Here is a 21,217-nt window from a genome sequence, read left to right on the forward strand (position 1 = left end):
GATCGTTCAAGGAATGTTATCATTTGTAAAGTTGTGGCTGTCAAAGAACCTCTCCATAAAATTTGGGAGAAGTAACCTGCAAATTAGGAATACAGATATATAGTGATGTACCGAGGAGGTTACTAGGATTATACCAATCCATCAACAAAGACACTGGTGTGAAAAGGTTTGGCTTGGTGAACTCCAAAGGAGTTCTCATACAGATGAGACATGGAGCTCAGATATCCAAGGAGCATTAACTCAAGACTCTTGAAGGGAGAAACATGATAGATAAAATCATGCATGTCTTGTAAATTAGGTCCATCATTTATATCATAATGTATTGTCATATTTATTATTTATGTAAGACAGGAAATATCAAAGAATATGAAATATATCCATGAATGGATAGGAAGGACTAAGGATATGTTTCTGATTTATGGGGAAGGATAAGTATCATGTTTAAACTTAACATAATGTAGTATCTTGGAAAGTTTTCGAGTAAAAGTACAACTACAGAATCAAATATGGAAGCTGTGTACTAGTGCAATCGATTCCGAGAAAGAAGTTGTGTTTTAAAGGAAGTTCATCACCGATTATGGTTAGCAGAGGACCTACGGTAGGTAACAGTAGGCACACGCATAAACTGAAGCAGACCATCTCTTGTACTCCTTGGTCATGCTTATCCTTAGGAAAACATTATCAAAGTAAGCAATTTTATGAAGATGAATTATCCAACGAATAAGTTTCAAGACCTAACTAATTCAGGTTCTAAGGGTTGAAATGCTCTGAGGTTGAACGTAGATAATGAGGATGGATTAAAATGTTCATTTGAAGTTTCAAAAATAAAATTATATGTTTATATATAACACACAAAAAATGAAGAAGATTCCAACAACATGAGTTTATGAGTGACACAACTTGACGAGTGAAGCAATGGGTAGAAAGTGCGACTATAGGAGCAAGAATAAGAATATTATAATTTAAAGCTGATCAGGTTAAGGGCTATTAGTTTCTTGGAAAGAAAAACATGAATGACACCTCTGTCTGTTTCAAAGGGAACTTGTTTACATTGCTTCATAGATGTTGAGGTTAGGTAGCTATTCAATCACAATTATTTACTTTAATCAATTAAGAGTAGGATGATTTGTTTATTTTTTTACAGTAAAGGAGTCAAAAAACTAATGTGAAAGAATATTTAGAGTTAGGTGACGACACATAAATTATTGGGATAATTATGGCAAAGTTACACCTTTATGCATTACAATGAGTATAAATGCATGTTATCAATCCTTAAATGATTAAACCTATTTTTTAATTATATTCTATTTTTGTCGATTTAATCAGCTTTTAAATATTTTTTCTGACATCGAATCCTTAAACAACTTAAGTGTCTGATTCACAATATATTTTTATGAATTTTTTAGACTTATATTCAGAGAGAAATGAATTTTCTATGTTAAAATATTTATTTATTATATTTTTATGACTTGGTATTTATGTTATATTGTATTGTTTTGGCTTTAATATATTCCTATCACATATTGCCATTTGATTCCTTGAATGTCAACCGATTACAAATTTTCACAATGATTAGGTGTGCTAATCATTACGAAAAGGCACAATTATAGTATTGCAAATTGCGATGCCCTAATGCGCCAATCATATTATCTGACAGTCTAATGCCCTTTCTCATAGTAGGCAACATGGACCAATGAAAAAAAACAATTTAAATCACAATAAAAGTGATACAAGAATACAGGGAGAAAAGAATAAAAAAGTAAAATAGAGTCAACAATTATGGCAGTACACGTGGTGCACAGTTGAGTAAAAAGCAGAAAAAATGCTGAGACGGCACGCAGAAATGCATGTCACGTCAGGCAATGATAACGGAATCACTAGCTAAAAATTACTGAGTACAGATTTATATTTTTTATTGAATAAACTCAAAACACTAACAACCAATTAAAACCCTAAATTTGAGATTATCATTAGGGATGAATGATCAATAGTTATTTTTTGACAATTTTTTTTCCTTTGTTCTCATAAACCATTCCATTGTTGTGTGAGCAAAGGTGTAATTGCACAAGAAAAAATCCATGGTGTTGTCAAAAGTCAAAATATATTTTGAGGCACATTCACATGATTAGGGATACCATTTCTAGAGGAGACATCATGATGTAAAGGGTTCCATTAACTGATAATTTAACAGATCCATTAAGAAACTCTATTTTTTTGAATGATATTCTAAATTTTCTGGATTTTTTGGTACTTTCATGGAATTGAATTTTATTACACCATATTCTTAAAGAATATAATGTTCTTAGTACAATTATGCTTTCAATAAGTTTTTGGCACTATACTTGTAAAGATATTAACATTTTAAGTCAGAACATATTAATTTTAACTAAATATAGTGATTTTTCAATAATTTTTTAAAAGGGTAAACAATTTTTGGGGCTTATTTCCATTCTTCCATGTGTCACCAGAGAAAATAAGAAAGGCGTGAATTAAATCAGTGCTTAATAATTTCTGTAAATACGAATTGAATATTGGGAAAGTTATGGACACATGGCAGTTTCATATTTTCTTAAAAAATAATTAATGCAGATAAAAATGCTACATTTCAAAAAATCTGAGGCGACTCTTTTTGCTAACAAACATATGTCAAACCAGTTTTTGAAACATAAAATCAATGTGTAGTTTTTGACAAATATGAGGATTTGGCTGATACAGTAGCCTTTCGACATGTGGATCAACAATGAGGGAGAAAATCCAACATGTAACAATTATCCAACTTTACAATGCGATATCTGGCAATCTAGAAGGATTTTCGGGCCCCAACATTTGAGAATACACCTCTATCTCTCTTATATCCATCAGTATCTTCCGATCTACAAATAGACACTATATCCATGTAAAAATCATTTTGAACTTCCTCTTACATTTGTCGGCTGAGTGAAAGAGAGTGTCTTTGATACCTATCAAGTTTCTTGATGTCCATGAGTGATGGAAGTTAGAATAAAAATAAAATTTTAGGGACTCGTCATAACACACATTTTTAGTGGGTTAATCTAACTATAATTACTTGTTTATTTGTATTAAATTGATTATATATGCACATTATAAAGTCTCAAAATTTTAATTTTAATTTTTAGAATCATGTTTTGCACTTTTTGATATCCAGGTATTTTTACGGACTTTAAGGGATATTTAGAGATTTTTCTGATGCCATATTCGGAAAGGAAATAATTTTTTAGTCAAAATATATGTTTATGACATTAAATTCTTGAAGGTATCGTTTTTTTAAGTCCAAATAAATTTTTTAATAATTTTTGGACGTATTGAATTTAATATGAATTAATTAAATATTTTGAATTTTAACCTTTTGCCATGCCACATGTTGCCGTTTGATTCGTCAATGGCAACCAATCACCTCTAACCCAATTATTAGAACAGGTAAGTATTACAAAAAGGATTATGCCATCACAAATCGTGATACAAAAATGGCTAATCATTGACTGATGCCTTATTATTTTTTATTTGCAAGGGATGATGTGGACCAATGTAAAAATGAACATTTAAATTTTAATACATATGATGCGAAGTTAGAGGAAAATAAATATTAAAGTATTACTTACTTTATTCCTTAAAAATTCAACAACTGTGGTGTTGAATACGGTGGGTGCAGAGTGCGTCCACATGTACAAGTGGTTCCACTTGTGTATGTGGTTTACATGTGTCTAAATATGGCACACATCATCCTCAAACAAATGACGCTAATGATAAAGGAAGGATGTGTCAGACATGCAAGGACACATCCCATTTTTAATCATTTAAATTGATTATTTTTTGTCTCTTTTGTGTAAGGACACATAATGTGCCATGAATCATTGATCGAGAATGATGCATAAAACTTTGAGCCAAAATATGAGCTAAAAAGGTGAGAATGATCTCAACTTGATCATTCAGGAATAATGACCAAAATATCAGTGAGATGTTTAGGAAGATTTTCAGAGGGGCCAATGGAGCATAGAGAAAGATTTTCAGAAAGATCACCAGACCATTCATTAATATATTCAGAGAGATCATGATGGGGGATGATCCAGCTTTGAAAAACTTGTCAATCCAGTTCGTCGCGCGAAGGCTCACGCAAGACCCAGCCTTTGGAGTACCCGGCCTCTTCAACGGCCTATAAAGGTTTGACGTTATCTTTCCTTGCATTTCCTTGTTTAGTAGGCCATGTGTGTCGGCCACCTATCTGATTGTTTTTGTTTATTTGCACATGTCTGGACTGTTGTACGGACCTACACATTTGCACGTGTGTTAGTGCATGTGTGGACATGTTCGTGTTTTCTCTCTCCTATTATAGGGCCCCAACGATTCTTAAGTGGGCCTTCTCCCCTTTATCTTTAAGGGAGAGGCCCATATTTGCACCTATAAAAGGTGGGGCTCACCCATAGGAAGAGAGAAGAGAAGAAGGTTGAAAAAAAAATGTGATTTTTTGTGATTTTTCTTGATTGTTTTTAGTGTTTTTGAGTTTTTGTTATATTTACAAAAATGCCACTGCAAAGTGAGAAGAGAGAAAGGAAACCCTAGAGTTCGCCGGAAACCGCCGCCGCCTTCGCTGGAGTTCTGGCCACTGCTCCTGAGGCTGCCCAATGCTGCCCAGCACCGCCAGCGGCCGCCTAGGGTCACCAGTGGCTGCCGAGGGCCGCCAGCGGCCGCCCAGCGCCACCAGCAGGAAGAGGGCCGCCAGCGACCGCAAAGGACCGCCAGAGGCCGCCCAGGGCGGCCAACGGCCACAGAGGGCCGACCGCGGCCGCCGTCCCTAGAGCACCAGGCCCGTGGCCGACCCGAAGCCGCGCGCGTCTCATGGTAGCCCCGAGGCCGTCGCGCCCCGGAGCTGACCGAAGGCCGTCGCAACCCCAGCTGACCGAAGGCCGCCATGACCTGCGGCCGACTGGAGGCCACCGCGCCTTGCTGTTGATCAAAGGCTGCAGCCCCGCCATCGACCGGAGGCCGTCGCTGCTCCGCCACCCTGCGGCCCACCGGAGGCCGCCGCCCCAAGACAGACTTGAGGCCGCCCTCCCCGAGGCCGCCCCTCGGTCGTCCTATTGCCATTCTCTAGGACGCCCCCGGCCAACCATACGGTCGCCCCATGGTCTCCCTTTGGACGCCCTCGCGGCCGTCCCTGCGGCCGCACCTAGACTGCCTACGCGGCCGCGCCTAGGCCGCCCACACGTGCGCCCCTTCGGTCGCCTCCTTCGGCCGCCCCTGAGGTCGCCTCTTCAGCTGCCCCTCAGCTGCCCCGCGGTTGCCCCTCACCCGCCTCTATGGCCGCTCCTCGGTCACCACGGCATCCAGCCTCGGCTGACCGTGGTTCCTGTCGCACCTCCTTGCCCTGAAAACGCCGCGCCTTGTTGCTCGCCTTCCATGATTGCCGAACAAAACACCTCTCGAGCCTACCGTTCCTGGTACGCTCTTCGATTCTCCCTCGGCATTATATTATTTCTTTTAGTGCCTCGAAACGTTTTCTCCATAGCCGGGGTTAGATTAGTGATAGATTAGGATTTCCTTCGGTACGTCCTTGGTTGAGACCGTCAAAGGCGTGTGCAAAAGCGGCAGTAGCCAAGCTTGCCGTTGGCCTTCAACCCGATGTCTGGATCATCGGGAGCTTAGTGGTATTCCCAGGTCTTACTTGCCTAGCCTAATGGACGTTGGGGTATGCCGACGCCGAATTTATACTTCTCAGTGATTTCAACATTGCATCATCATCACTCGCATTACGTTGTGTTACATCAGATCAGCAAAGGATTCAGAAAGATATTTCAGAGAGATCAGCAGGATGTCAAGATATTTTTTAGCCAATCAGCGGGACGTTCACAAAAATCGTAGAGAAAGAAATATTTCAGAGAGAATGGCTCAGAAATACAGATTACAAAAGAGATAAAAAATAATAGCAGACCAGGATATCATCTATTGGACAAATGAAGAGCCGGATCATGAAATATATTGTACTACCAAATTGTGAGAGAGAGCAACACCAAAGGAAATTGCGAAGTCGTTGAGAAAGAGCATGAATCCAAGAAGAATACACATTTTATTTTTTTCATTATTTTTATTTTAATTCTAAATGAGCTATTATACATATTGGAATATTCGACTCAAAAAACTTTTTTTTCACTTTGTAAACAGCAATTTGATTTATAAATTCAAATGATTTATCAACCCTTAAAACAACTTCTAATTACCTTTCTCATATCTATTGTATTTGTCACGTTGCATACTCAACTTTTCTTGAAAAATCATCTCAGAGACCTTCCTCATTGTTTAAAAACAATATAGTACATGCATTCACAGGATGAAAAATAATGTAGATAATAAACAAAATAATACATAAAAGAAAGCAATATGATTCTGAAAATACATGAGTCTTATTTTTTTAATACTCATGAGCCCAAACTTAAGAGGTTTAAGTTTTCATTCATAAAATAGTTTATATATAATGTTTTTTTAAAGATCTTGAATCTTAAAAATATGAATATATAGAGAGGAGCAAGGGTTGTCTACATAGGAAATGATGATTATGAAATTAATGACTTCTGAAATGATGATTAAGGGATGAGAAGAGATATTTTATAAGATAAAAAGAAATACAAATATGATGGGTGAGATGACAGGGCGATAAACTATAATAGTAGATTTATGGGATAAGATAGGGGTAAATAAAGTAAAGAGATGAGGATAAATATAAATGGATGGATGTGGATTGATGATGTATATCATCCATTATGTATTTTGTGTTAATATGATATATTTAATTAATTATTTATGGTTTTACACACATATTAAATCATCATTTATGCATAAAATAGGTACATCCTAAGTCCTGAATTATTTTATAAACTTCTTTATGAGTTTTGAAATGAATCTCACTTGAATCATTTTCTTCATGTGGATAAATTCTTACCTTGTATTGCAGTTTTATTGAAATACATGACCTTTGTAAATTAAATTTTATGCACATTGGAGAAGAGGGAGATATAAAGACAGGATCTGGATGAGAATAGGAGACCAAATATTCGAGGAGAAAAGGCCCAACATAGCTTCCACTTCGAAGGTGCAGTTGATCAGGTCGTTTGTGTTTTGTGGGTTGTGATGGTTGACTCTGCTTCAAAGCTCGGGCTTCAGAGCAGCACGGAGAGCATTCGTGGCCATCTCTTTCTATAATTTCTATAATTAGCAAGTAAGACACTAATTTATACATTTTCTGCATAAAAAGAACAATCTAACGAATTATCAAGCCTAAATTAATTAAATCTGTTAAATAATACTAACAAAATTAATTATCCCACCTGAGTGTAGATTCATTGCTTACTATGCAGTAAATTCAATCAACCCGAACGAAGCAAACAAACAAAAAAAAACTTGTCCCCTTCCCAGGTGCCTCAACTTTACAAATCGAAAAACAATCCATGGACAGAGAGACAGAGCAAAAGAGTGAAAGAGGGAGAGAGGGTGAGAGGGAGAGAGGGAGAGGGGGAGAGAGGGAGAGGGAGAGAGACAGAGAGACAGAGACAGAGACAGAGACAAAGAAACAGAGAGCCAGAGAGAGATAGAGACAGAGACAGAGAGAGTGAGAGTGACAAAGAGAGAATGAAAGAGATAGAGAGAGAGAGAGGCTGAAAGAGACAGTGAGAGAGACTGAAAGGGACAAACAGAGAGAGATAGTGAGAGAGAGAGAGTGAAAGAGACACAGAGAGAGAGAGAGACAGAGAGAGGGATTGAAAGAGATAGAGAGAGACTGAGGAGAGAGAGAGAGTGAGAGAGTGATTGAAAGAGACAGAGAGAGAGTGAGGGGGAGACACAGAGAGAGGCATAGAGAGAGCCATAGTGAGAGGCACAGAGAGAGAGAGAGAGAGAATGAGAGAGAAGAGTGACTGAGAGAGACAGAGACTGAGAGAAAGAGCGAGGGAAAGAGAGTTAGAGAGGCAGAGACTGAGAGAGAGAGAGAGGGAGATGCTGAGAGAGACAGAGAGGACAAGACACACACAGAGAGGGACAGACAGGGCGAGATGAAAGGGAGAAACACACACACAGAGGGACACAGAGAGATAGATACTGAGAAGAGAGACACACACATAGGGACAGAGAGACACAGAGAGAGAGACTACGAGGAGATACACACACAGAGAGGGACAGAGAGACACACACAAAGAGGGACGGAGAGAGAGAGTAGAGAGGGAGAGACACACAGAGAGAGGGACAGAGAGAGAAAGAGAGAGAGGGAGAGACTGATAGAGAGAGACACAGAGAGAGAGGGACATACTGATAGAGAGAGACACAGAGAGAGAGGGACAGACCGATAGAGAGAGACATAAAGAGACAGAGAGGGAGAGACTGATAGAGCGACAGACAGACAGTGAGGGAGAGACTGATAGAGGGAGACAGACAGAGAGAGAGAAAGACAGAGGGAGACAAAGAGAGAGAAAGAGGGAGAGACTATTAGATTGAGATAAAGAGAGAGAGAGAGGGAGAGACAAGACTGATAGAGTGAGATACAGAGAGAGAAAGAGAAAGAGACTAATAAAGAAAGACAGAGAGAGAGAGAATGATAGAGAGAGACAGAGAGAGAGAATGAAAGAGAGAGACAGGGAGAGAGACTGATCGAGATAGACACAGAGAGAGAGAAAGACAGAGAGAGACAGAGAGCGAGACTGATAGAGAGAGACAGAGAGATAGAGAGAGAATGATAGAGAGAGACAGAGAGACACACACACAGAGAGAGAGAATGATAGAGAGAGACAGAGAGCAACACAGAGAGCGACACAGTGAGAGAGAATGATAGAGAGAGACACAGAGAGAGAGAATTATAGAGAGACACATAGAGAGAGAGACTGATAGAGAGAGACACAGAGAGAAAGACTGAGAGAAAGACTGAGAGAGCTAGAGAGAGAGAACTAGAAAGAAAGATAATATAAAAAGATAGAGAGCTAGAAAGAAATATAATATAAAAAGATAGAGAGCTAGAAAGAAATATAATATAAAAAGATAGAGAGCTAGAAAGAAAGATAATATAAAAAGATAGAGAGCTTCTTGTGGGTATTTTTGGAAGAGATTGAATCTTAGAGATCCCTGAAGCTTGTTCTTGGTGCGTTGGGTGATTGAGGAAGAGCAACAGAGAAGTGGAGAAGCTTACATACAACCGCAAATTTCTGTGGTCCTGACAATATGTAAGGACTTAGGGCAAAGCTTCTTGAATTACATTGTTATATACTTTTCTTCACTATTAGCTTATATCTATATCATTATCATATCTTATTTTTTCATCACATCACACTCCACCCTCATCGTCTCTTTTCCTCGTCATCTCATCATTAAAAGACTCTCATCACATTCACCTCTACTTATACATTTACGCCAACCATTTCTCTCTATCCCACTCTCTCGTCCCCTCACCATATTTTCACTTTAATGTACATTCCTCTTTTTCGTTCTCTCCCTCAAAACATTATCTTCTATCTTTTTTCATTTATGTTAATCTGTAAAAATTACGTATTATCTTCTTATCTACCCATTTCACTCTTTCCCCTATCTCATATTCTACAAGTATTCTATTATTGTGGGAGAGAGAGAGATGGTCTAGCTGAATAGAAGTGGACAGCAATTTTACAAAGAGGAAGAATATTGGCAAAGTGGATATTGCCAAGAGAGATGAAGGACTGACAGTGTGGACATTGTCAATGGAGTTGTAGTTTCTAGAAAGGGTTCCTGTAAGAGTCAAACTCATCCCTCCAAAAAGGAGGGCTACATCTTAAAAAGGGGTTACAAGAGACAGGAATGAAAGTCATACCCCTAGTGTGTTGAATGTATGGGAACGATTGTACCACACTGTTGGTACCATTGATGATATTGCCAAAAAATACCACAAGTTGCAAAAAACTGATGGCCTGTGTCAAAAAATGATGAATATGGTGGTAAAGAATTTGTTTGTGGCCATGAATACCATAGCCTGTCACCATTGAGCACATATGAATGCATTAGCCCATCATCATTGAGCACAGATCATTGCCGCTGCAATGATCCATAGCCAATTTGGCTGGATTTGTCACTAGTTTAGCCATCACATCCAATTTAATGGTCACAATATACATGTGATTGTTGATACATTCTTCTTCTTCCTCCTTTTTATTTATTCTTCTTTCTTCACCTTCTTCTTCTTCTTCTTCTTCTTCTTTTTCTTCTTCTTCTTCTTCTTTCTTATCTTTATCACCAAACTCATTGGTCCGAGGAAGTGACAGCCCTCACACCTGAAGGAGGGCTTGAATGAAGAAGAGAGGACCTGAGATCTTTCCTGAAGGATGAGTTCGCCTGAGGAGACCTGGATCCAATTGACTACGGATTATTTGCGCTGCCAACATTTTGTTTTTTATAGATACAAATATATACAGTAAAACCGCTTAGTATACCCTAAGTTTTTAAACATCACCATAAGGAAAAATTTAAAATAGTAAAAAAGACACAAAAATGTGAAATTAAAATACTAAAAAATATCTTTATAACCTCACCTAAATATTCTATAACTTTGCACTCCCACCATGAAAAAATAAAAAAGTAATTTATAAATAATAAATCCTATTTGACCCAATCTTATTTACCGTGCTTAAATTCATCACCCTTCCACATTCTCTTATAGTATCTACCTACCCTGCCCCCTAAATATTTGTATATTCATACATAATATAATACTGACAATCCTATATTATCATATTATATACATCTGCAATATTTCTCTTTTTGCTTTCCAAAATGTTTCTCTATCCTTTATATGATACAACCCCCTCTCATCTCACTTCCTTGGTATCCCTGTAAGATTAATCTATATTTTAAATACTTCCTTCTCATTCAAATTATATAAATAACATCTTTACCTAATCATCCTGAGTGTATATGAACACCCTCTCACCTATCTCCAAAATTATATACAGTATACTCTTCTCCCTATTTTACCTCTATCATCACTAAAATATTACTGAATGGGAATTAAAGAGATTATTCTATCTTCTATTAGAAATCTTCCACTAGTATCTCTTAAATGTAATCTTATCTTATTCTTCAAATTCCAAAGTAGTCCTACAGAAATGCTATTCCTAATGGGGATAACCTTACTAGTCATCATTCGAGTGGCTTATTTTTTTCTGGAGAAAAACTTATATAGAACAACATATATACACACGTAAGTGAACTAAACTCCCCAATGGTTAGTGAACTAGGAAATCCATTTGCAACTCCTTTGGAATTATAAACTGAACGACACTTTATTTCAAATGCAGTATCACTTTTACAATTACGCAGCAGCTTACCATAAAAACCAAGTGGGGATCAAGGGTAAGTGAAAAAAAAGGATTTTCAAAACAAATGGACTTCCTATCAATTCTTAAAACAATGTCATACTGGAAAGATATTTGCGGAAATTTCATTCAAATAAGACTGATGCTGAAGAGTCTACGAAGATGAATGACACCTACCTTCACCACGTTCCAGAAACCCACCAACATAATTTGTTTTCTAATCACCAGTTCCCAAAGAGAAACCAAAATTTATTGATGTCAAAATCCAGCTCTTGCTTACTTGAGGAGGCAATAATTCTCCTCAACTCTTAACTAGCAACAAAGAAAAAAACAGCCTAACAATGGAATCAAATGGGACAAGTAGAGTGTCATACCCGGCATTACCCAGGAGGAAGCGACACCTCTGCCAGGACGGTATTTACAATGGGATCGGCCGCTGTTCTTACGGCTGCCCACTTCTCTCTCTAGAATTGTCCTTCAAAGAGATGGGTTTTCTTACTTGGAGTTGGAGATAGTGGGCCGGGGGGTTTGGGGCCGCGGCGAGCCCACATTGCCTATCAGGAAGTCGTCCCCACTGAGCCTCCCCATCCCGTCCCACGGCGCCTCTGTTCCCACCACCATCACCAAGAACAGCGCGAACAGCCCCCCCCCCCCCCAATCAGCCCATCATTGATAAGATCGTGTTCTTGGTTGGAGAGAGAGACGGGGACTTACGTTCGGTCTTCCACATGTCAGTGATGCTCACCTCCGCGTCAGAGAGAAGCCAGTAATCGGCTTCGGTCTGCATGAGAAAGAGGATTAATCCAAGAGAGGGAGACGGGGAGTTGGTCTGCATGAGAAATGGGATTAATTGAAGAGAGAGAGATAGGGACTGGGTCCGCAGGAGAAAGAAGATTTACCGGGGAGAGAGAGAGAGAGAGAGAGATGGGTACTTGGTCTGAAGGAAAAGGAAGATTAACCGAAGAGAGAGAGAGATGGGTACTTGATCAGCAGGAGAAAGAAGATTAACCGGAGAGAGAGAGATATGGGTACTTGGTCTGAAGGAGAAGGAAGATTAACCGGAGAGAGAGAGAGAGAGAGAGATGGGTACTTGATCTGCGGGAGAAAGAAGATTAACCAAAGAGAGAGAGAGAGAGATGGTTACTGGGTCTGCAGGAGAAAGAAGATTAACCGAAGAAAGAGAGAGAGAGAGAGATGGGGACTGGGTCTGCAGGAGAAAGAAGATTAACCGAAGAAAGAGAGAGAGAGAGAGATGGGGACTGGGTCTGCAGGAGAAAGAAGATTAACCGAAGAAAGAGAGAGAGATAGAGATGGGTACTGGGTCTGCAGGAGAAAGAAGATTAACCGAAGAAAGAGAGAGAGAGAGATGGGTACTGGGTCTGCAGGAGAAAGAAGATTAACTGAAGAAAGAGAGAGAGATGGGGACTTGGTCTGCAGGAGAAAGAAGATTAACCGGAGAGAGAGAGAGAGGGGGAAAGGGAGAGAGAGAGAGAGAGAAAGAGAGAGAGAGAGAGAGAGATGGGGACATGGCCTGCAGGGGAAAGAGGAAAAATCGAAGAGAGAGAGATGGAAAATCGGGCCACTTACATCGACGTCAGAGGGGACGATGCGAGTAATGCCGCCGACCAAGTCCTGTGAGATGTGAGGATTGTCCGAGTTGCTGTCCCGGGAGAAATCAGGCATCATCATTGTCCCCTGTTCAATAGCCGGCGGATTCTGAACCAGTTGTGATGGCGCCGCCATTGCGATGCTACCCATCTCCTCAAATCTCTCCTCAAATTGACTGAAACGAGGGAGAAAGAAACCCTAAATCCAAACGAGACAGAGAAAGACGAGATAAAGCAGGACATTATACCTGACGAGATAAACATCAATCGCGCCCATGGTGCTACGAAGGACGATTCTGTATCTTCTCTGCGGATAATCCACGGCCTGCGCGGAGATTTTAAGAGAGATAGATAGGATAGATAAGTAGATGGATAAAGAGTGTGATAGAAAGAGAGAGGAAATTCTACAAGTCGTACTTCGTCTGGGTCGGGAACCTCGAGCGTGGTTCCATGCGGCGCTTTGATGGCGATCAAGGTCTCGTTCTGAGATGACAGCACATGAATGAAATAATAGACGTGGTAGTTATTTAAATATTACAAGTTCTATCACGATTAGAATATTATACACAATTAAATTATTTGAGTGGGAGGAGGGCGGACCTGGAAGCATGGAATGCCTTTGATGTCTTCTTCAGTCACGTACAGCCACCTGCAACAGTCGAGTTCGTGGGGTTCTCATTCGCATTATCCAGAAATGAACAGGGTGGGGTCCTGGTTCTTACTTTTGATTATTCTCGTCCTCGCTAAGGTCTCTAAGCCGATCACGCATTTCGCTGTTAGCCGGAGGATTAGACTGATAATTGAACGATAGAAGAAGTGATTCAACCCAGTTAATGATCTATGAACCTTATCTGATCGTCGAGGTGGCGCTCCTCGATTGATAGATTTTTAACTTCCGCCTGAAAAAGAAAAATGGTTAATCGTTTCTTCCAACAGATTAACCATTTGTTAGGAAAAACCTGTAACGTTGCGAGGTCTTCGTCGATGTCGCCAGGCCGGGAGACATCAAGGCCCCTATTGAAAAATTGGAGAATGTAACACATGAAAGATGGATAATGTTAAATTGACGACAACATACTTCCATCGTATTCTGTTCTTGAGCTTCTTCTCAATGAGCCCAATTCCTTCGAGGACGTTAGTGATATCATAAATTCGCCGTTTTTGTACCTGTTTCCAAGTAAAAAGACAGAGAGCTGATAGGAAGCACAGCTGACAGTTTCAGTCAATTTGATTATTTCAAGTAAGGTACTTACTCTCAGAGTCTCTGCAGCTTTATTCAAATCAAGGATGCCGTCTTCAGCGTGCTTAAGTAAATTGATGAACTTCTTCGTCAAGAGACCTGAAGTATCACGACTAAGTTCAAACTTCTAATAGCTTCTTAATAGGGTTTAAGATGTAACGATGAATTAAATTACCTAGACTGCTGTCATACCGACAAGTGCCAACAGGGGTCACTGCATTACTGGAAGGAGAGCCTACAAGGTGGACACAGAAAATTTTCATCGGAGGTGTAAAGATCAGAGCGGTTGAAGGATTTCGGAAAATTTCGAACGGTGAACAACTCACCATCGTTTGAAACAGGTGTCTGAGGCAACGATCTAACGTTCTTCACAGACTTTGATCGCCCAAGGCCCTTGTCCCTCTTCCCTGAAACGGGGGTTTGCATGGGGCTGTTAACTACATTGTATCCTGGGCTGGTCGGCCATTCACCAGATTCTGCAGCGTCGCCCTCTTCATAATCAGGCTTCCGTTTCAACTGCGCCAGATCAATTTATTTAAAGTCTAATACCAGCTGTACAAGATGCTTAGGCATAAAAATATAAGACTATCACAAACGAAAATGAACTATCCTTGTCATTTATAGAGTGCAAGTAAAGATCTCAAGTTTTTTAAAAATATAATGGCTAGGCTGATGTTTCCAGCTCATCATATCAAACTTTTGGACCGTTTCTTGATTTGTACGTCTCATCCTTGCGCAGTGGCCTTGCTAATCTTCTATGTGTATCATTCCAATTTTATCAGATGTCCCCGAAGGAACTCCAACTCATCGTATTGGAAGCAAGATATCCAGGATGCAAGAACAGATGCAAGGGCAAAGATCCAAACGGAATAAAGCATAACTCCATGAACGGAACATCTGCTGGCCAAAAAGAATTGCTAGTAATGAGGACCATGTATTTCGAAGAGATCTCCTCTTTTAACCAAGCTTACGATCTGCAGCTATAACAAACCGGTTTACATTGTGTTTTTCAATAAGCCAGGAATGAACAATTGGAAGCCATTCCTACTCCTAAGTCGTGCTATTAGCCTTCCCCTCTCCAGCCCAACAACCCCAGTATAGATTATTCACAATGAATAAAGAAAAAAGTGAGGTTCTGCCCTATTTTCCTTGGCTCCGTCCTCTCCCCTTCTCTTAACAGTTTCAATAACTGTCTCCACATTCCAGTTAAAAGGGCCTTACGCCTTCATCATCATCCATCCAGAGATGGATTAGTCATACGGCACAAAATATTCATAGAAATTTAGATCCTAACAACCATCATAGATAAATATATATCTTCGTTTCAGCTAGGAATATCTTCCGACATCATTTTACTCTTTGAAGAATGAGCCAAATGCTAAAAATGACAATGACGATGTTAGCTTGCGTTTAAAGCTGAGTGATTAGAATAAGAGGAATTTGTCACAAAGTCATTCTTTGAAAATATTGAAATACAAGAAAATAAGAAAATAAAATATATGATTAAGAAGACCAAGTAAATGAAATCTAGGGTAGATTAGAGATGGGTCCAATTGACTGAATGCAACATTTGAATAAAGAGAGACAAAAATAATCTGCTTGAAACTCCTCGAGGCCTTGCGAATGAATATGATAAAGGCATCAAACAATTCTTCGATCAGTAGCAAACCCAAAATAAAGAATATAGGCTAAACACAAAAAAACACTATAATTGAGATTTAACTGCTCTTCCACCGGGCATCTCTAGAAATTACATAAAATATAAAATGAACCGCGGAGGGTAAAATGGTTCTAATGGATCCTCTGGGGTAACTCATAGATAAGTTCGATAGGAATCATACACTGAGACCTAGGGTTCAACAAGATTTTGGGTCGAGGTTAAGGAAAAGATTCGTGAATCGATAACATAATTATGAGATAGCGCAAGCGCATTAACAGATGTAGACTCCCGCGCCCCCACATTCAAAGCTAAAGAGCCCCAGAGAGAAATCCCTCATTGATTACAGAAAATATTATGTTTCTTACATAAAATTTCGGATTTTTCAAGAACTCTCTGGCTACAAAACCTTAAGGTTCCATCCGATTCGACCCATTAAACAAGAAGAATTCCAGATTGGAAAGCACAAGATAATAAAATTCCCCTTCATAAGATATTGCCGCGGCCGCACGACACTCGACAAAAAAATAATAAAAATGATAGACGAGGACAAGTAGAAGAAACCCACCGGTTTCCTCACCACAATTGCCTCGGCAGCCTCTTCGGTGATCTGGCTGTTCTCGGCGGCAGAAAACCTGTGATAATCGTCAGGGGAAACAAAGGGAGGTCTCGAAGAGAGGAAAGGCAAGTGCCGCTTCAACGGCTGAAGGATCTGCCCCGTCGGCTGCCCCGAAAGGTGATTGGCGACGGCTCGGCTGCCACCGCTAGACATCTCCCCCCTCTCTTCAAAACTCGAGCGATATCCAGGCAGGAAGCCGAACCAGCGATAGATCCAGATATCAAACGTGGTTCAGACACACCAAACCACGCGCAGTCTCCGTATGCCGCGCCAAGTTAGCCGGCCGCCTAATCTGCGCCGATGGCGAGTCCGGCGGCGATCTGGCGGCGCCGCCACCCACGCCGCTGATCGGCGATGGCGATGGCGGAAGCCTGGCGAGGGTTTTGGTGGGAATGGCGGAGGGAAAGAGGAGGAGATTCTCGACAGATGGGGAGAGAGATAGAAAGAGAGAAGGAAAGGAGAGCGTAGAGCAAGGGGTTAAAATGCGGGAGAGATCAGACGAGGGGAAGGAGGGAAATTATAGTTCGGATTTCTGATGGACACGTAATAGCGATGCGGACCCGCTCAACCAATACCCCCCGAATAAAAAAAAATAAACCCAATTTCCCACGTGGCAATCCCACGCTGACGCGGACACCCAGACCGTCACGTGTCCCCCCGAGTTCGCATGATTAGAAGCAAACCCCTTCGTCATCTTTCGAAATGCCTATTCGCGCCACTTCAACGGGAGCGGCCGACGTGCCAGATCTAACCGCTTACGTGGCGTTGACTTGATGACTAAGACCGCCCCTTGGTTTCTCATAATTTCGCTTCTGCCCTGCTTCTTTTCCCGCTCTTTCCTTTCCCGCGCTTTCGTGCTAAGGCAGGACTGCCACGTGTCGGTCGTGCGCGCAGTTACCGCGGTAAAACCGTAAATACAAAGAGATGTCGCCGGTCACCGGCGGTAACCGGTCGACCCCGGCGATGGTGAAGCGCCCTGTTCAGCCATGGAGGAGGAGAGCTGTCGAAGGAGTAGAACCTCGCAAGGATTGGGGGGCGTCGTGGACAAGCCATCGCACAGAGAAGCTCGCCTTCTTCCTCTCGGGGAGAAGCTCGCGATCGGACCTCTTCACCTCTCCAATGGCGGTGTGAAGATCGCGGCCGACGACGCAGATCCGGTGATTTTCGCCGCCGACGGAGAACGGCTTCGAAATCTTCCTCGGCACCGGCGATCCGGCGACGGCCTCCCAATCGTCGGATTCCTTGTCGTAGACCTTCATCCTCAAGTTTTCGTGCTCGCAGATGACGAAGAGATGGCCGCCAAGCACCACGCTCGGCCCGGTCCAGCCCTCGCGGAGTCCGGTAGGCAATTGGCTCCACGATTCCGCCTTCGGATCGTACGAGAGACCTCTGGGGGAGAAGACGAACGGCCAGGTCCAGCCTTCCGTCACCATTAGCTTCTCGTCCAGCACGGCGGAGTCGTAGGCGACCAGGTTGGACAGCATGCTCGGCATCGGCCGCCATTCTCCTCCGCAGAGGTCCAGAAACTCCGCGGAATCGAGCTCGGCGAGATCCGCGACGCTGCCGCCGGCGGCGTAGACGGCACCGCCGATCAGCCCCGCAGCGAAGAATCTTCTCGAGGTGAGCAACCTGCATCAAATTTCCGAGTTCATCTTCTCGAAACGATCATCATCGCTGATTGAATGTTCAAGCCTCGGAGTTGGCCGAACCTGTTCATGCTGGTCCACCGGTCCTTCTGCAGATCGAACCTCAGCACCATATCCAGAGACCGGTCCGTCCCCGCGACTGCACCACCGCAGGCGAGAAGCGCGCCGTCTGGAAGAACAAGGCAGCGGAGACCGTGAGGAGAGAGTCGATCGCTGTGAGGCATGGCAGGGATGGTGTGCCAGGAGAGGAGGCTTAGATCCAGCACGCGCCATTGAACTTTCCCTGCGCATCTGTCGAACGCCAAGACGAAGAGCCAACTACTGCTCAAGCCTCGGAGCTTTCTCTGGGTGAAGAACCGCTCTCTGCTACCCAGCAATTGGCGCCATTGGCGGCAGACAGAGCTGCAATTGGGGAGGCTTCTCACGGGCAAGCGTAGCAGGCAGCTGATGGCCACATCGTCGGGGAGACCGGGGATCAACGGCGAGGATTCCATGGATTGTGCCTCGGAAGATTGCGAGCTAACCGCCGCTAGCTTGAATTTGGGCGAGGATGATAATTGGGAATGTCCGAGTTTCTGTACTGGTGAGTGCGACGAAATCTTCACCCTATTCATGTCTTGTTCTTCCTACCGTTTTTCTTCGGCTTTTTGGAATCCGGGCTTCCACCGGGTGGAAATCTGAAAGAAGGGTAGCGAAGATGATCAAGTTTGAAGAATTCGGGTATGATATTTTACAGAGGCGGGATCATTCGGTGGGGAATTGAACACAGATGGGCGAAGAGGAAAAGAAAACGTACCGGCGGCCCCAGAAGATGGATAATCTTCTCCTCGAAAGCTGAGATCAAGAGACTGTAGAAGCGATGAACGGCCGGCGGTATGTTCTAGGGAAAGGGGGGATGAAGGTGGGGACTGGGTAAGGTGGGCGAAATTATTTTGCAATGACCTTTCGGAGGCTGACGACAGGTTGTGGGGTCAGCGTTGGAAAGAAGCTCATGAAATCTTTCCTTGTCCAGCACATCGGTCGTACGAGCAATTGTAAGGTAAAGAACTTTCCCCAGTCTTTCGCTAAGCGGCTATGGTTTTGGGTCACTATCATTATTTAAAGATCCTACACCAAATCCAACATTTTGTGAGATTAGATAAAACGCATCAGTTTAGTTCTTGTATACGGGTCATGGTCAGTCAAACGTTGTCAAAAAGGTTGTCTTACACAATTATGCAACCGTATGTTGATCAGTTCCATCCATCCTCTATCCCTCTACCATGCATCAGCCGCAAAAAAATGCATGCAACTAGAAAAAAGTCATGACATTAGGTGCGCTATTACAACACAGTACTGGTGGGTTGGGTCCTGCAGTCTGCTTCGCGATTGAAGTAGCCTTCTAACCTCCTCACCATTGCATCCTATGGTTGTGGATTATCATTTAATTTAAAGCATTGAAATTAATACAGAAGTTTAAAGTATAAATTTAAATTCAAAGTTAAACTCTCCAAATATATTTCTTTAGGATGAATGTTGCCTTTGAATCTCTCATGAGTCGGTACTCCGGTATGGAGAATATCTAGCAGGAAGGAGATCTTTTGGGGGATTTGTTGTACACAAAATAGTTATTCCCAATTGAACTGGCCTATGTTTAATTATAACAACATTCCAATAGGACATTTAAGTTTACTTACAAATGTGATTGAGGATTGATGACATGCATCATGCACTTGCATTTATGTATCAAATTCATGCTTATACGGCTTAATTTCATTCTTAATGATGCATGTTATCAGTATTTTAAGTAATTTTCTCCATGGACTTGTCAATTAACCAGATTCTGAATTTTAGATAATTAGTGACAATTATACGATTTCAAGGTAGTTAACCTTCCTTAAGGTCAACTTCTTTTGATATTAACTATTATCTTCCGCTAAATGGTGCAGGATCTGAGAGGATGTGCAACCCAAGAGGAGGATAAGAAGGTGAACGACGTAGCGAGACCGCCAGAGTTCTTATCCTTTTGCTTAGAACTATCTCTCTCTCTAGATGGAAATGTATGTTGAAACCTTGTGAAATCTGAGCCCAAAGTCGTGTTCTTAGATTAAAATCACGAGTTGGACTTGTTGAGGACTCGATGACATCTGTTCTGGCACAGAAAGTTCACAATTTGGTCAACTGAGGGGAGAAATTTGACGCCTTCAAGCTAACTTACCTTGGAACCGGAAATTTGGTTAAAATCATCCCTTAATCTTGTTTCGAGGCCATAGTTTTGACAGAGGTAGTCAGGAAACTTGGGTTTCTTCTGGAATTTTATCTGTTAAATTAAATTTAGCATTTAATGTAGTTGTAAGATCAAAATTATATCAAAATTCACTCTAACTCACCTCTTTGGTCGCAATTTTCTATAAGCTGATTGATCTAGTGATTTTGCTTAAACTAATCAATGGATTCGTGCGATTCTTATTTCATTTGGTCCTTTGTTGACTTAGCTTTCTTCAGGTATCATTTCACAAAGATTGATCAAGTATAGACACATGAATCCATTGTTTGACTACCACATGAACCATGACAGTGATTTCTCCCTCTCCTCTCGATCAATCTATGATACATCTGTGGAAACAGATGCTACTGTTGATTACCAATCCTTGGATAGCTTAAAGGCACGATGTGGTTTCCATTTGGCCCAGTAATTCTCTTTTTGACCACCGCATGTCCATATGAGTCTCAGATTTCTGAAGTCAATGTACGGAAACGTTTTCTCTATGAGTTTTGCTCCAATCCTCGTGTTTTAGGTATCAATAGAAGTGCATATAGATTATCTTTCCATTGCCACCAATTTCATGGAACTCTATAAATGTTTGACCAAGAAAATTGACATTTGACTAAATCATCCTCATGCGAGTCACAATTTCAAGGTCTAGACTTTAAACGGTCATAATCCTTTGGTCAACCCCTGAAACTGTCCATTTTTAGTGTCATTTGATTTTTCTCATTAAGATATTTCCATAGGCACAATTTAGTAAAATTTGGTTATGGTTTTCCTACTTAACCAAGCGTTGACTTTTCCATGTTTTGAAGGTCCAAGTCCATATAGTTGACTTTGAGCAGTCAAATCTCGACGGTCAAACTT

At 41.5% G+C, this 21,217-nt stretch overlaps 2 protein-coding genes, 1 long non-coding RNA gene and 1 other non-coding gene across 7 annotated transcripts; 1 reads left to right on the top strand and 3 right to left on the bottom strand.

Annotated features, from left to right (window-relative positions):
* Positions 1-11,520: 11,520 nt before the first annotated feature.
* E2F3 (E2F transcription factor 3) lies at positions 11,521-17,189 on the bottom strand. Of its 2 annotated transcripts, XM_078574456.1 has the most exons (14): positions 16,406-17,189; positions 14,507-14,696; positions 14,356-14,415; positions 14,194-14,279; positions 14,019-14,107; positions 13,900-13,954; positions 13,787-13,839; positions 13,663-13,713; positions 13,541-13,589; positions 13,358-13,423; positions 13,189-13,265; positions 12,921-13,116; positions 12,048-12,114; positions 11,521-11,938 (listed from the first exon to the last, which is right to left on the bottom strand). In XM_078574456.1, exons 1-14 carry the CDS (start codon positions 16,607-16,609, stop codon positions 11,829-11,831), a joined length of 1,353 nt encoding a protein of 450 aa, XP_078430582.1. In that variant the 5' UTR covers positions 16,610-17,189; the 3' UTR covers positions 11,521-11,828. The 2 variants fall into 2 exon arrangements, with proteins under 2 accessions (XP_078430582.1, XP_078430581.1); XM_078574455.1 differs by having other exon boundaries at positions 13,787-13,954.
* Positions 14,874-14,978, bottom strand: LOC144702803 (U6 spliceosomal RNA). The gene has a single exon (XR_013581382.1). It is a non-coding gene; the product is annotated as a U6 spliceosomal RNA (small nuclear RNA).
* A 145-nt stretch (positions 17,190-17,334) lies between the features above and the next one.
* On the bottom strand, positions 17,335-19,030 carry LOC144702421 (Galactose oxidase/kelch repeat superfamily protein). The gene is made up of 3 exons (XM_078574457.1): positions 18,899-19,030; positions 18,166-18,779; positions 17,335-18,085 (listed from the first exon to the last, which is right to left on the bottom strand). The coding sequence occupies exons 2-3, from the start codon at positions 18,714-18,716 to the stop codon at positions 17,437-17,439; spliced, it is 1,200 nt and encodes a 399-aa protein (XP_078430583.1). The 5' UTR covers positions 18,717-18,779; positions 18,899-19,030; the 3' UTR covers positions 17,335-17,436.
* Positions 17,935-20,192, top strand: LOC144702422 (uncharacterized). 3 transcript variants are annotated; one of them, XR_013581248.1, is made up of 5 exons: positions 17,935-18,076; positions 18,198-18,685; positions 18,839-18,975; positions 19,065-19,141; positions 20,031-20,192. It is a non-coding gene; the product is annotated as an uncharacterized LOC144702422 (long non-coding RNA). The 3 variants fall into 3 exon arrangements; XR_013581246.1 differs by having other exon boundaries at positions 18,839-19,141; XR_013581247.1 differs by having other exon boundaries at positions 17,953-18,076; positions 18,148-18,685; positions 18,839-19,141.
* The last annotated feature ends 1,025 nt before the right edge of the window (positions 20,193-21,217 follow it).

The sequence above is a fragment of the Wolffia australiana genome, chromosome 4 (assembly GCF_029677425.1).
Source record: "Wolffia australiana isolate 7733 chromosome 4, ASM2967742v1".
Taxonomy (NCBI): Eukaryota; Viridiplantae; Streptophyta; class Magnoliopsida; order Alismatales; family Araceae; genus Wolffia; species Wolffia australiana.

Bases quoted from the DNA above. Each gene is read 5' to 3' on its own strand.
- E2F3 (XM_078574455.1), bottom strand. From the start codon at position 16,609: ATGTCTAGCGGTGGCAGCCGAGCCGTCGCCAATCACCTTTCGGGGCAG. The intron at 14,280-14,355 runs GTAATTTAATTC...GTGATACTTCAG, and splicing joins TCGGTATGACAGCAGTCTAG to GTCTCTTGACGAAGAAGTTC. The intron at 13,590-13,662 runs GTAAGAACCAGG...CGACTGTTGCAG, and splicing joins GAGGACGAGAATAATCAAAA to GTGGCTGTACGTGACTGAAG.
- LOC144702421 (XM_078574457.1), bottom strand. From the start codon at position 18,716: ATGAATAGGGTGAAGATTTCGTCGCACTCACCAGTACAGAAACTCGGA. The intron at 18,086-18,165 runs GTTCGGCCAACT...AATTTGATGCAG, and splicing joins CGGTGGACCAGCATGAACAG to GTTGCTCACCTCGAGAAGAT.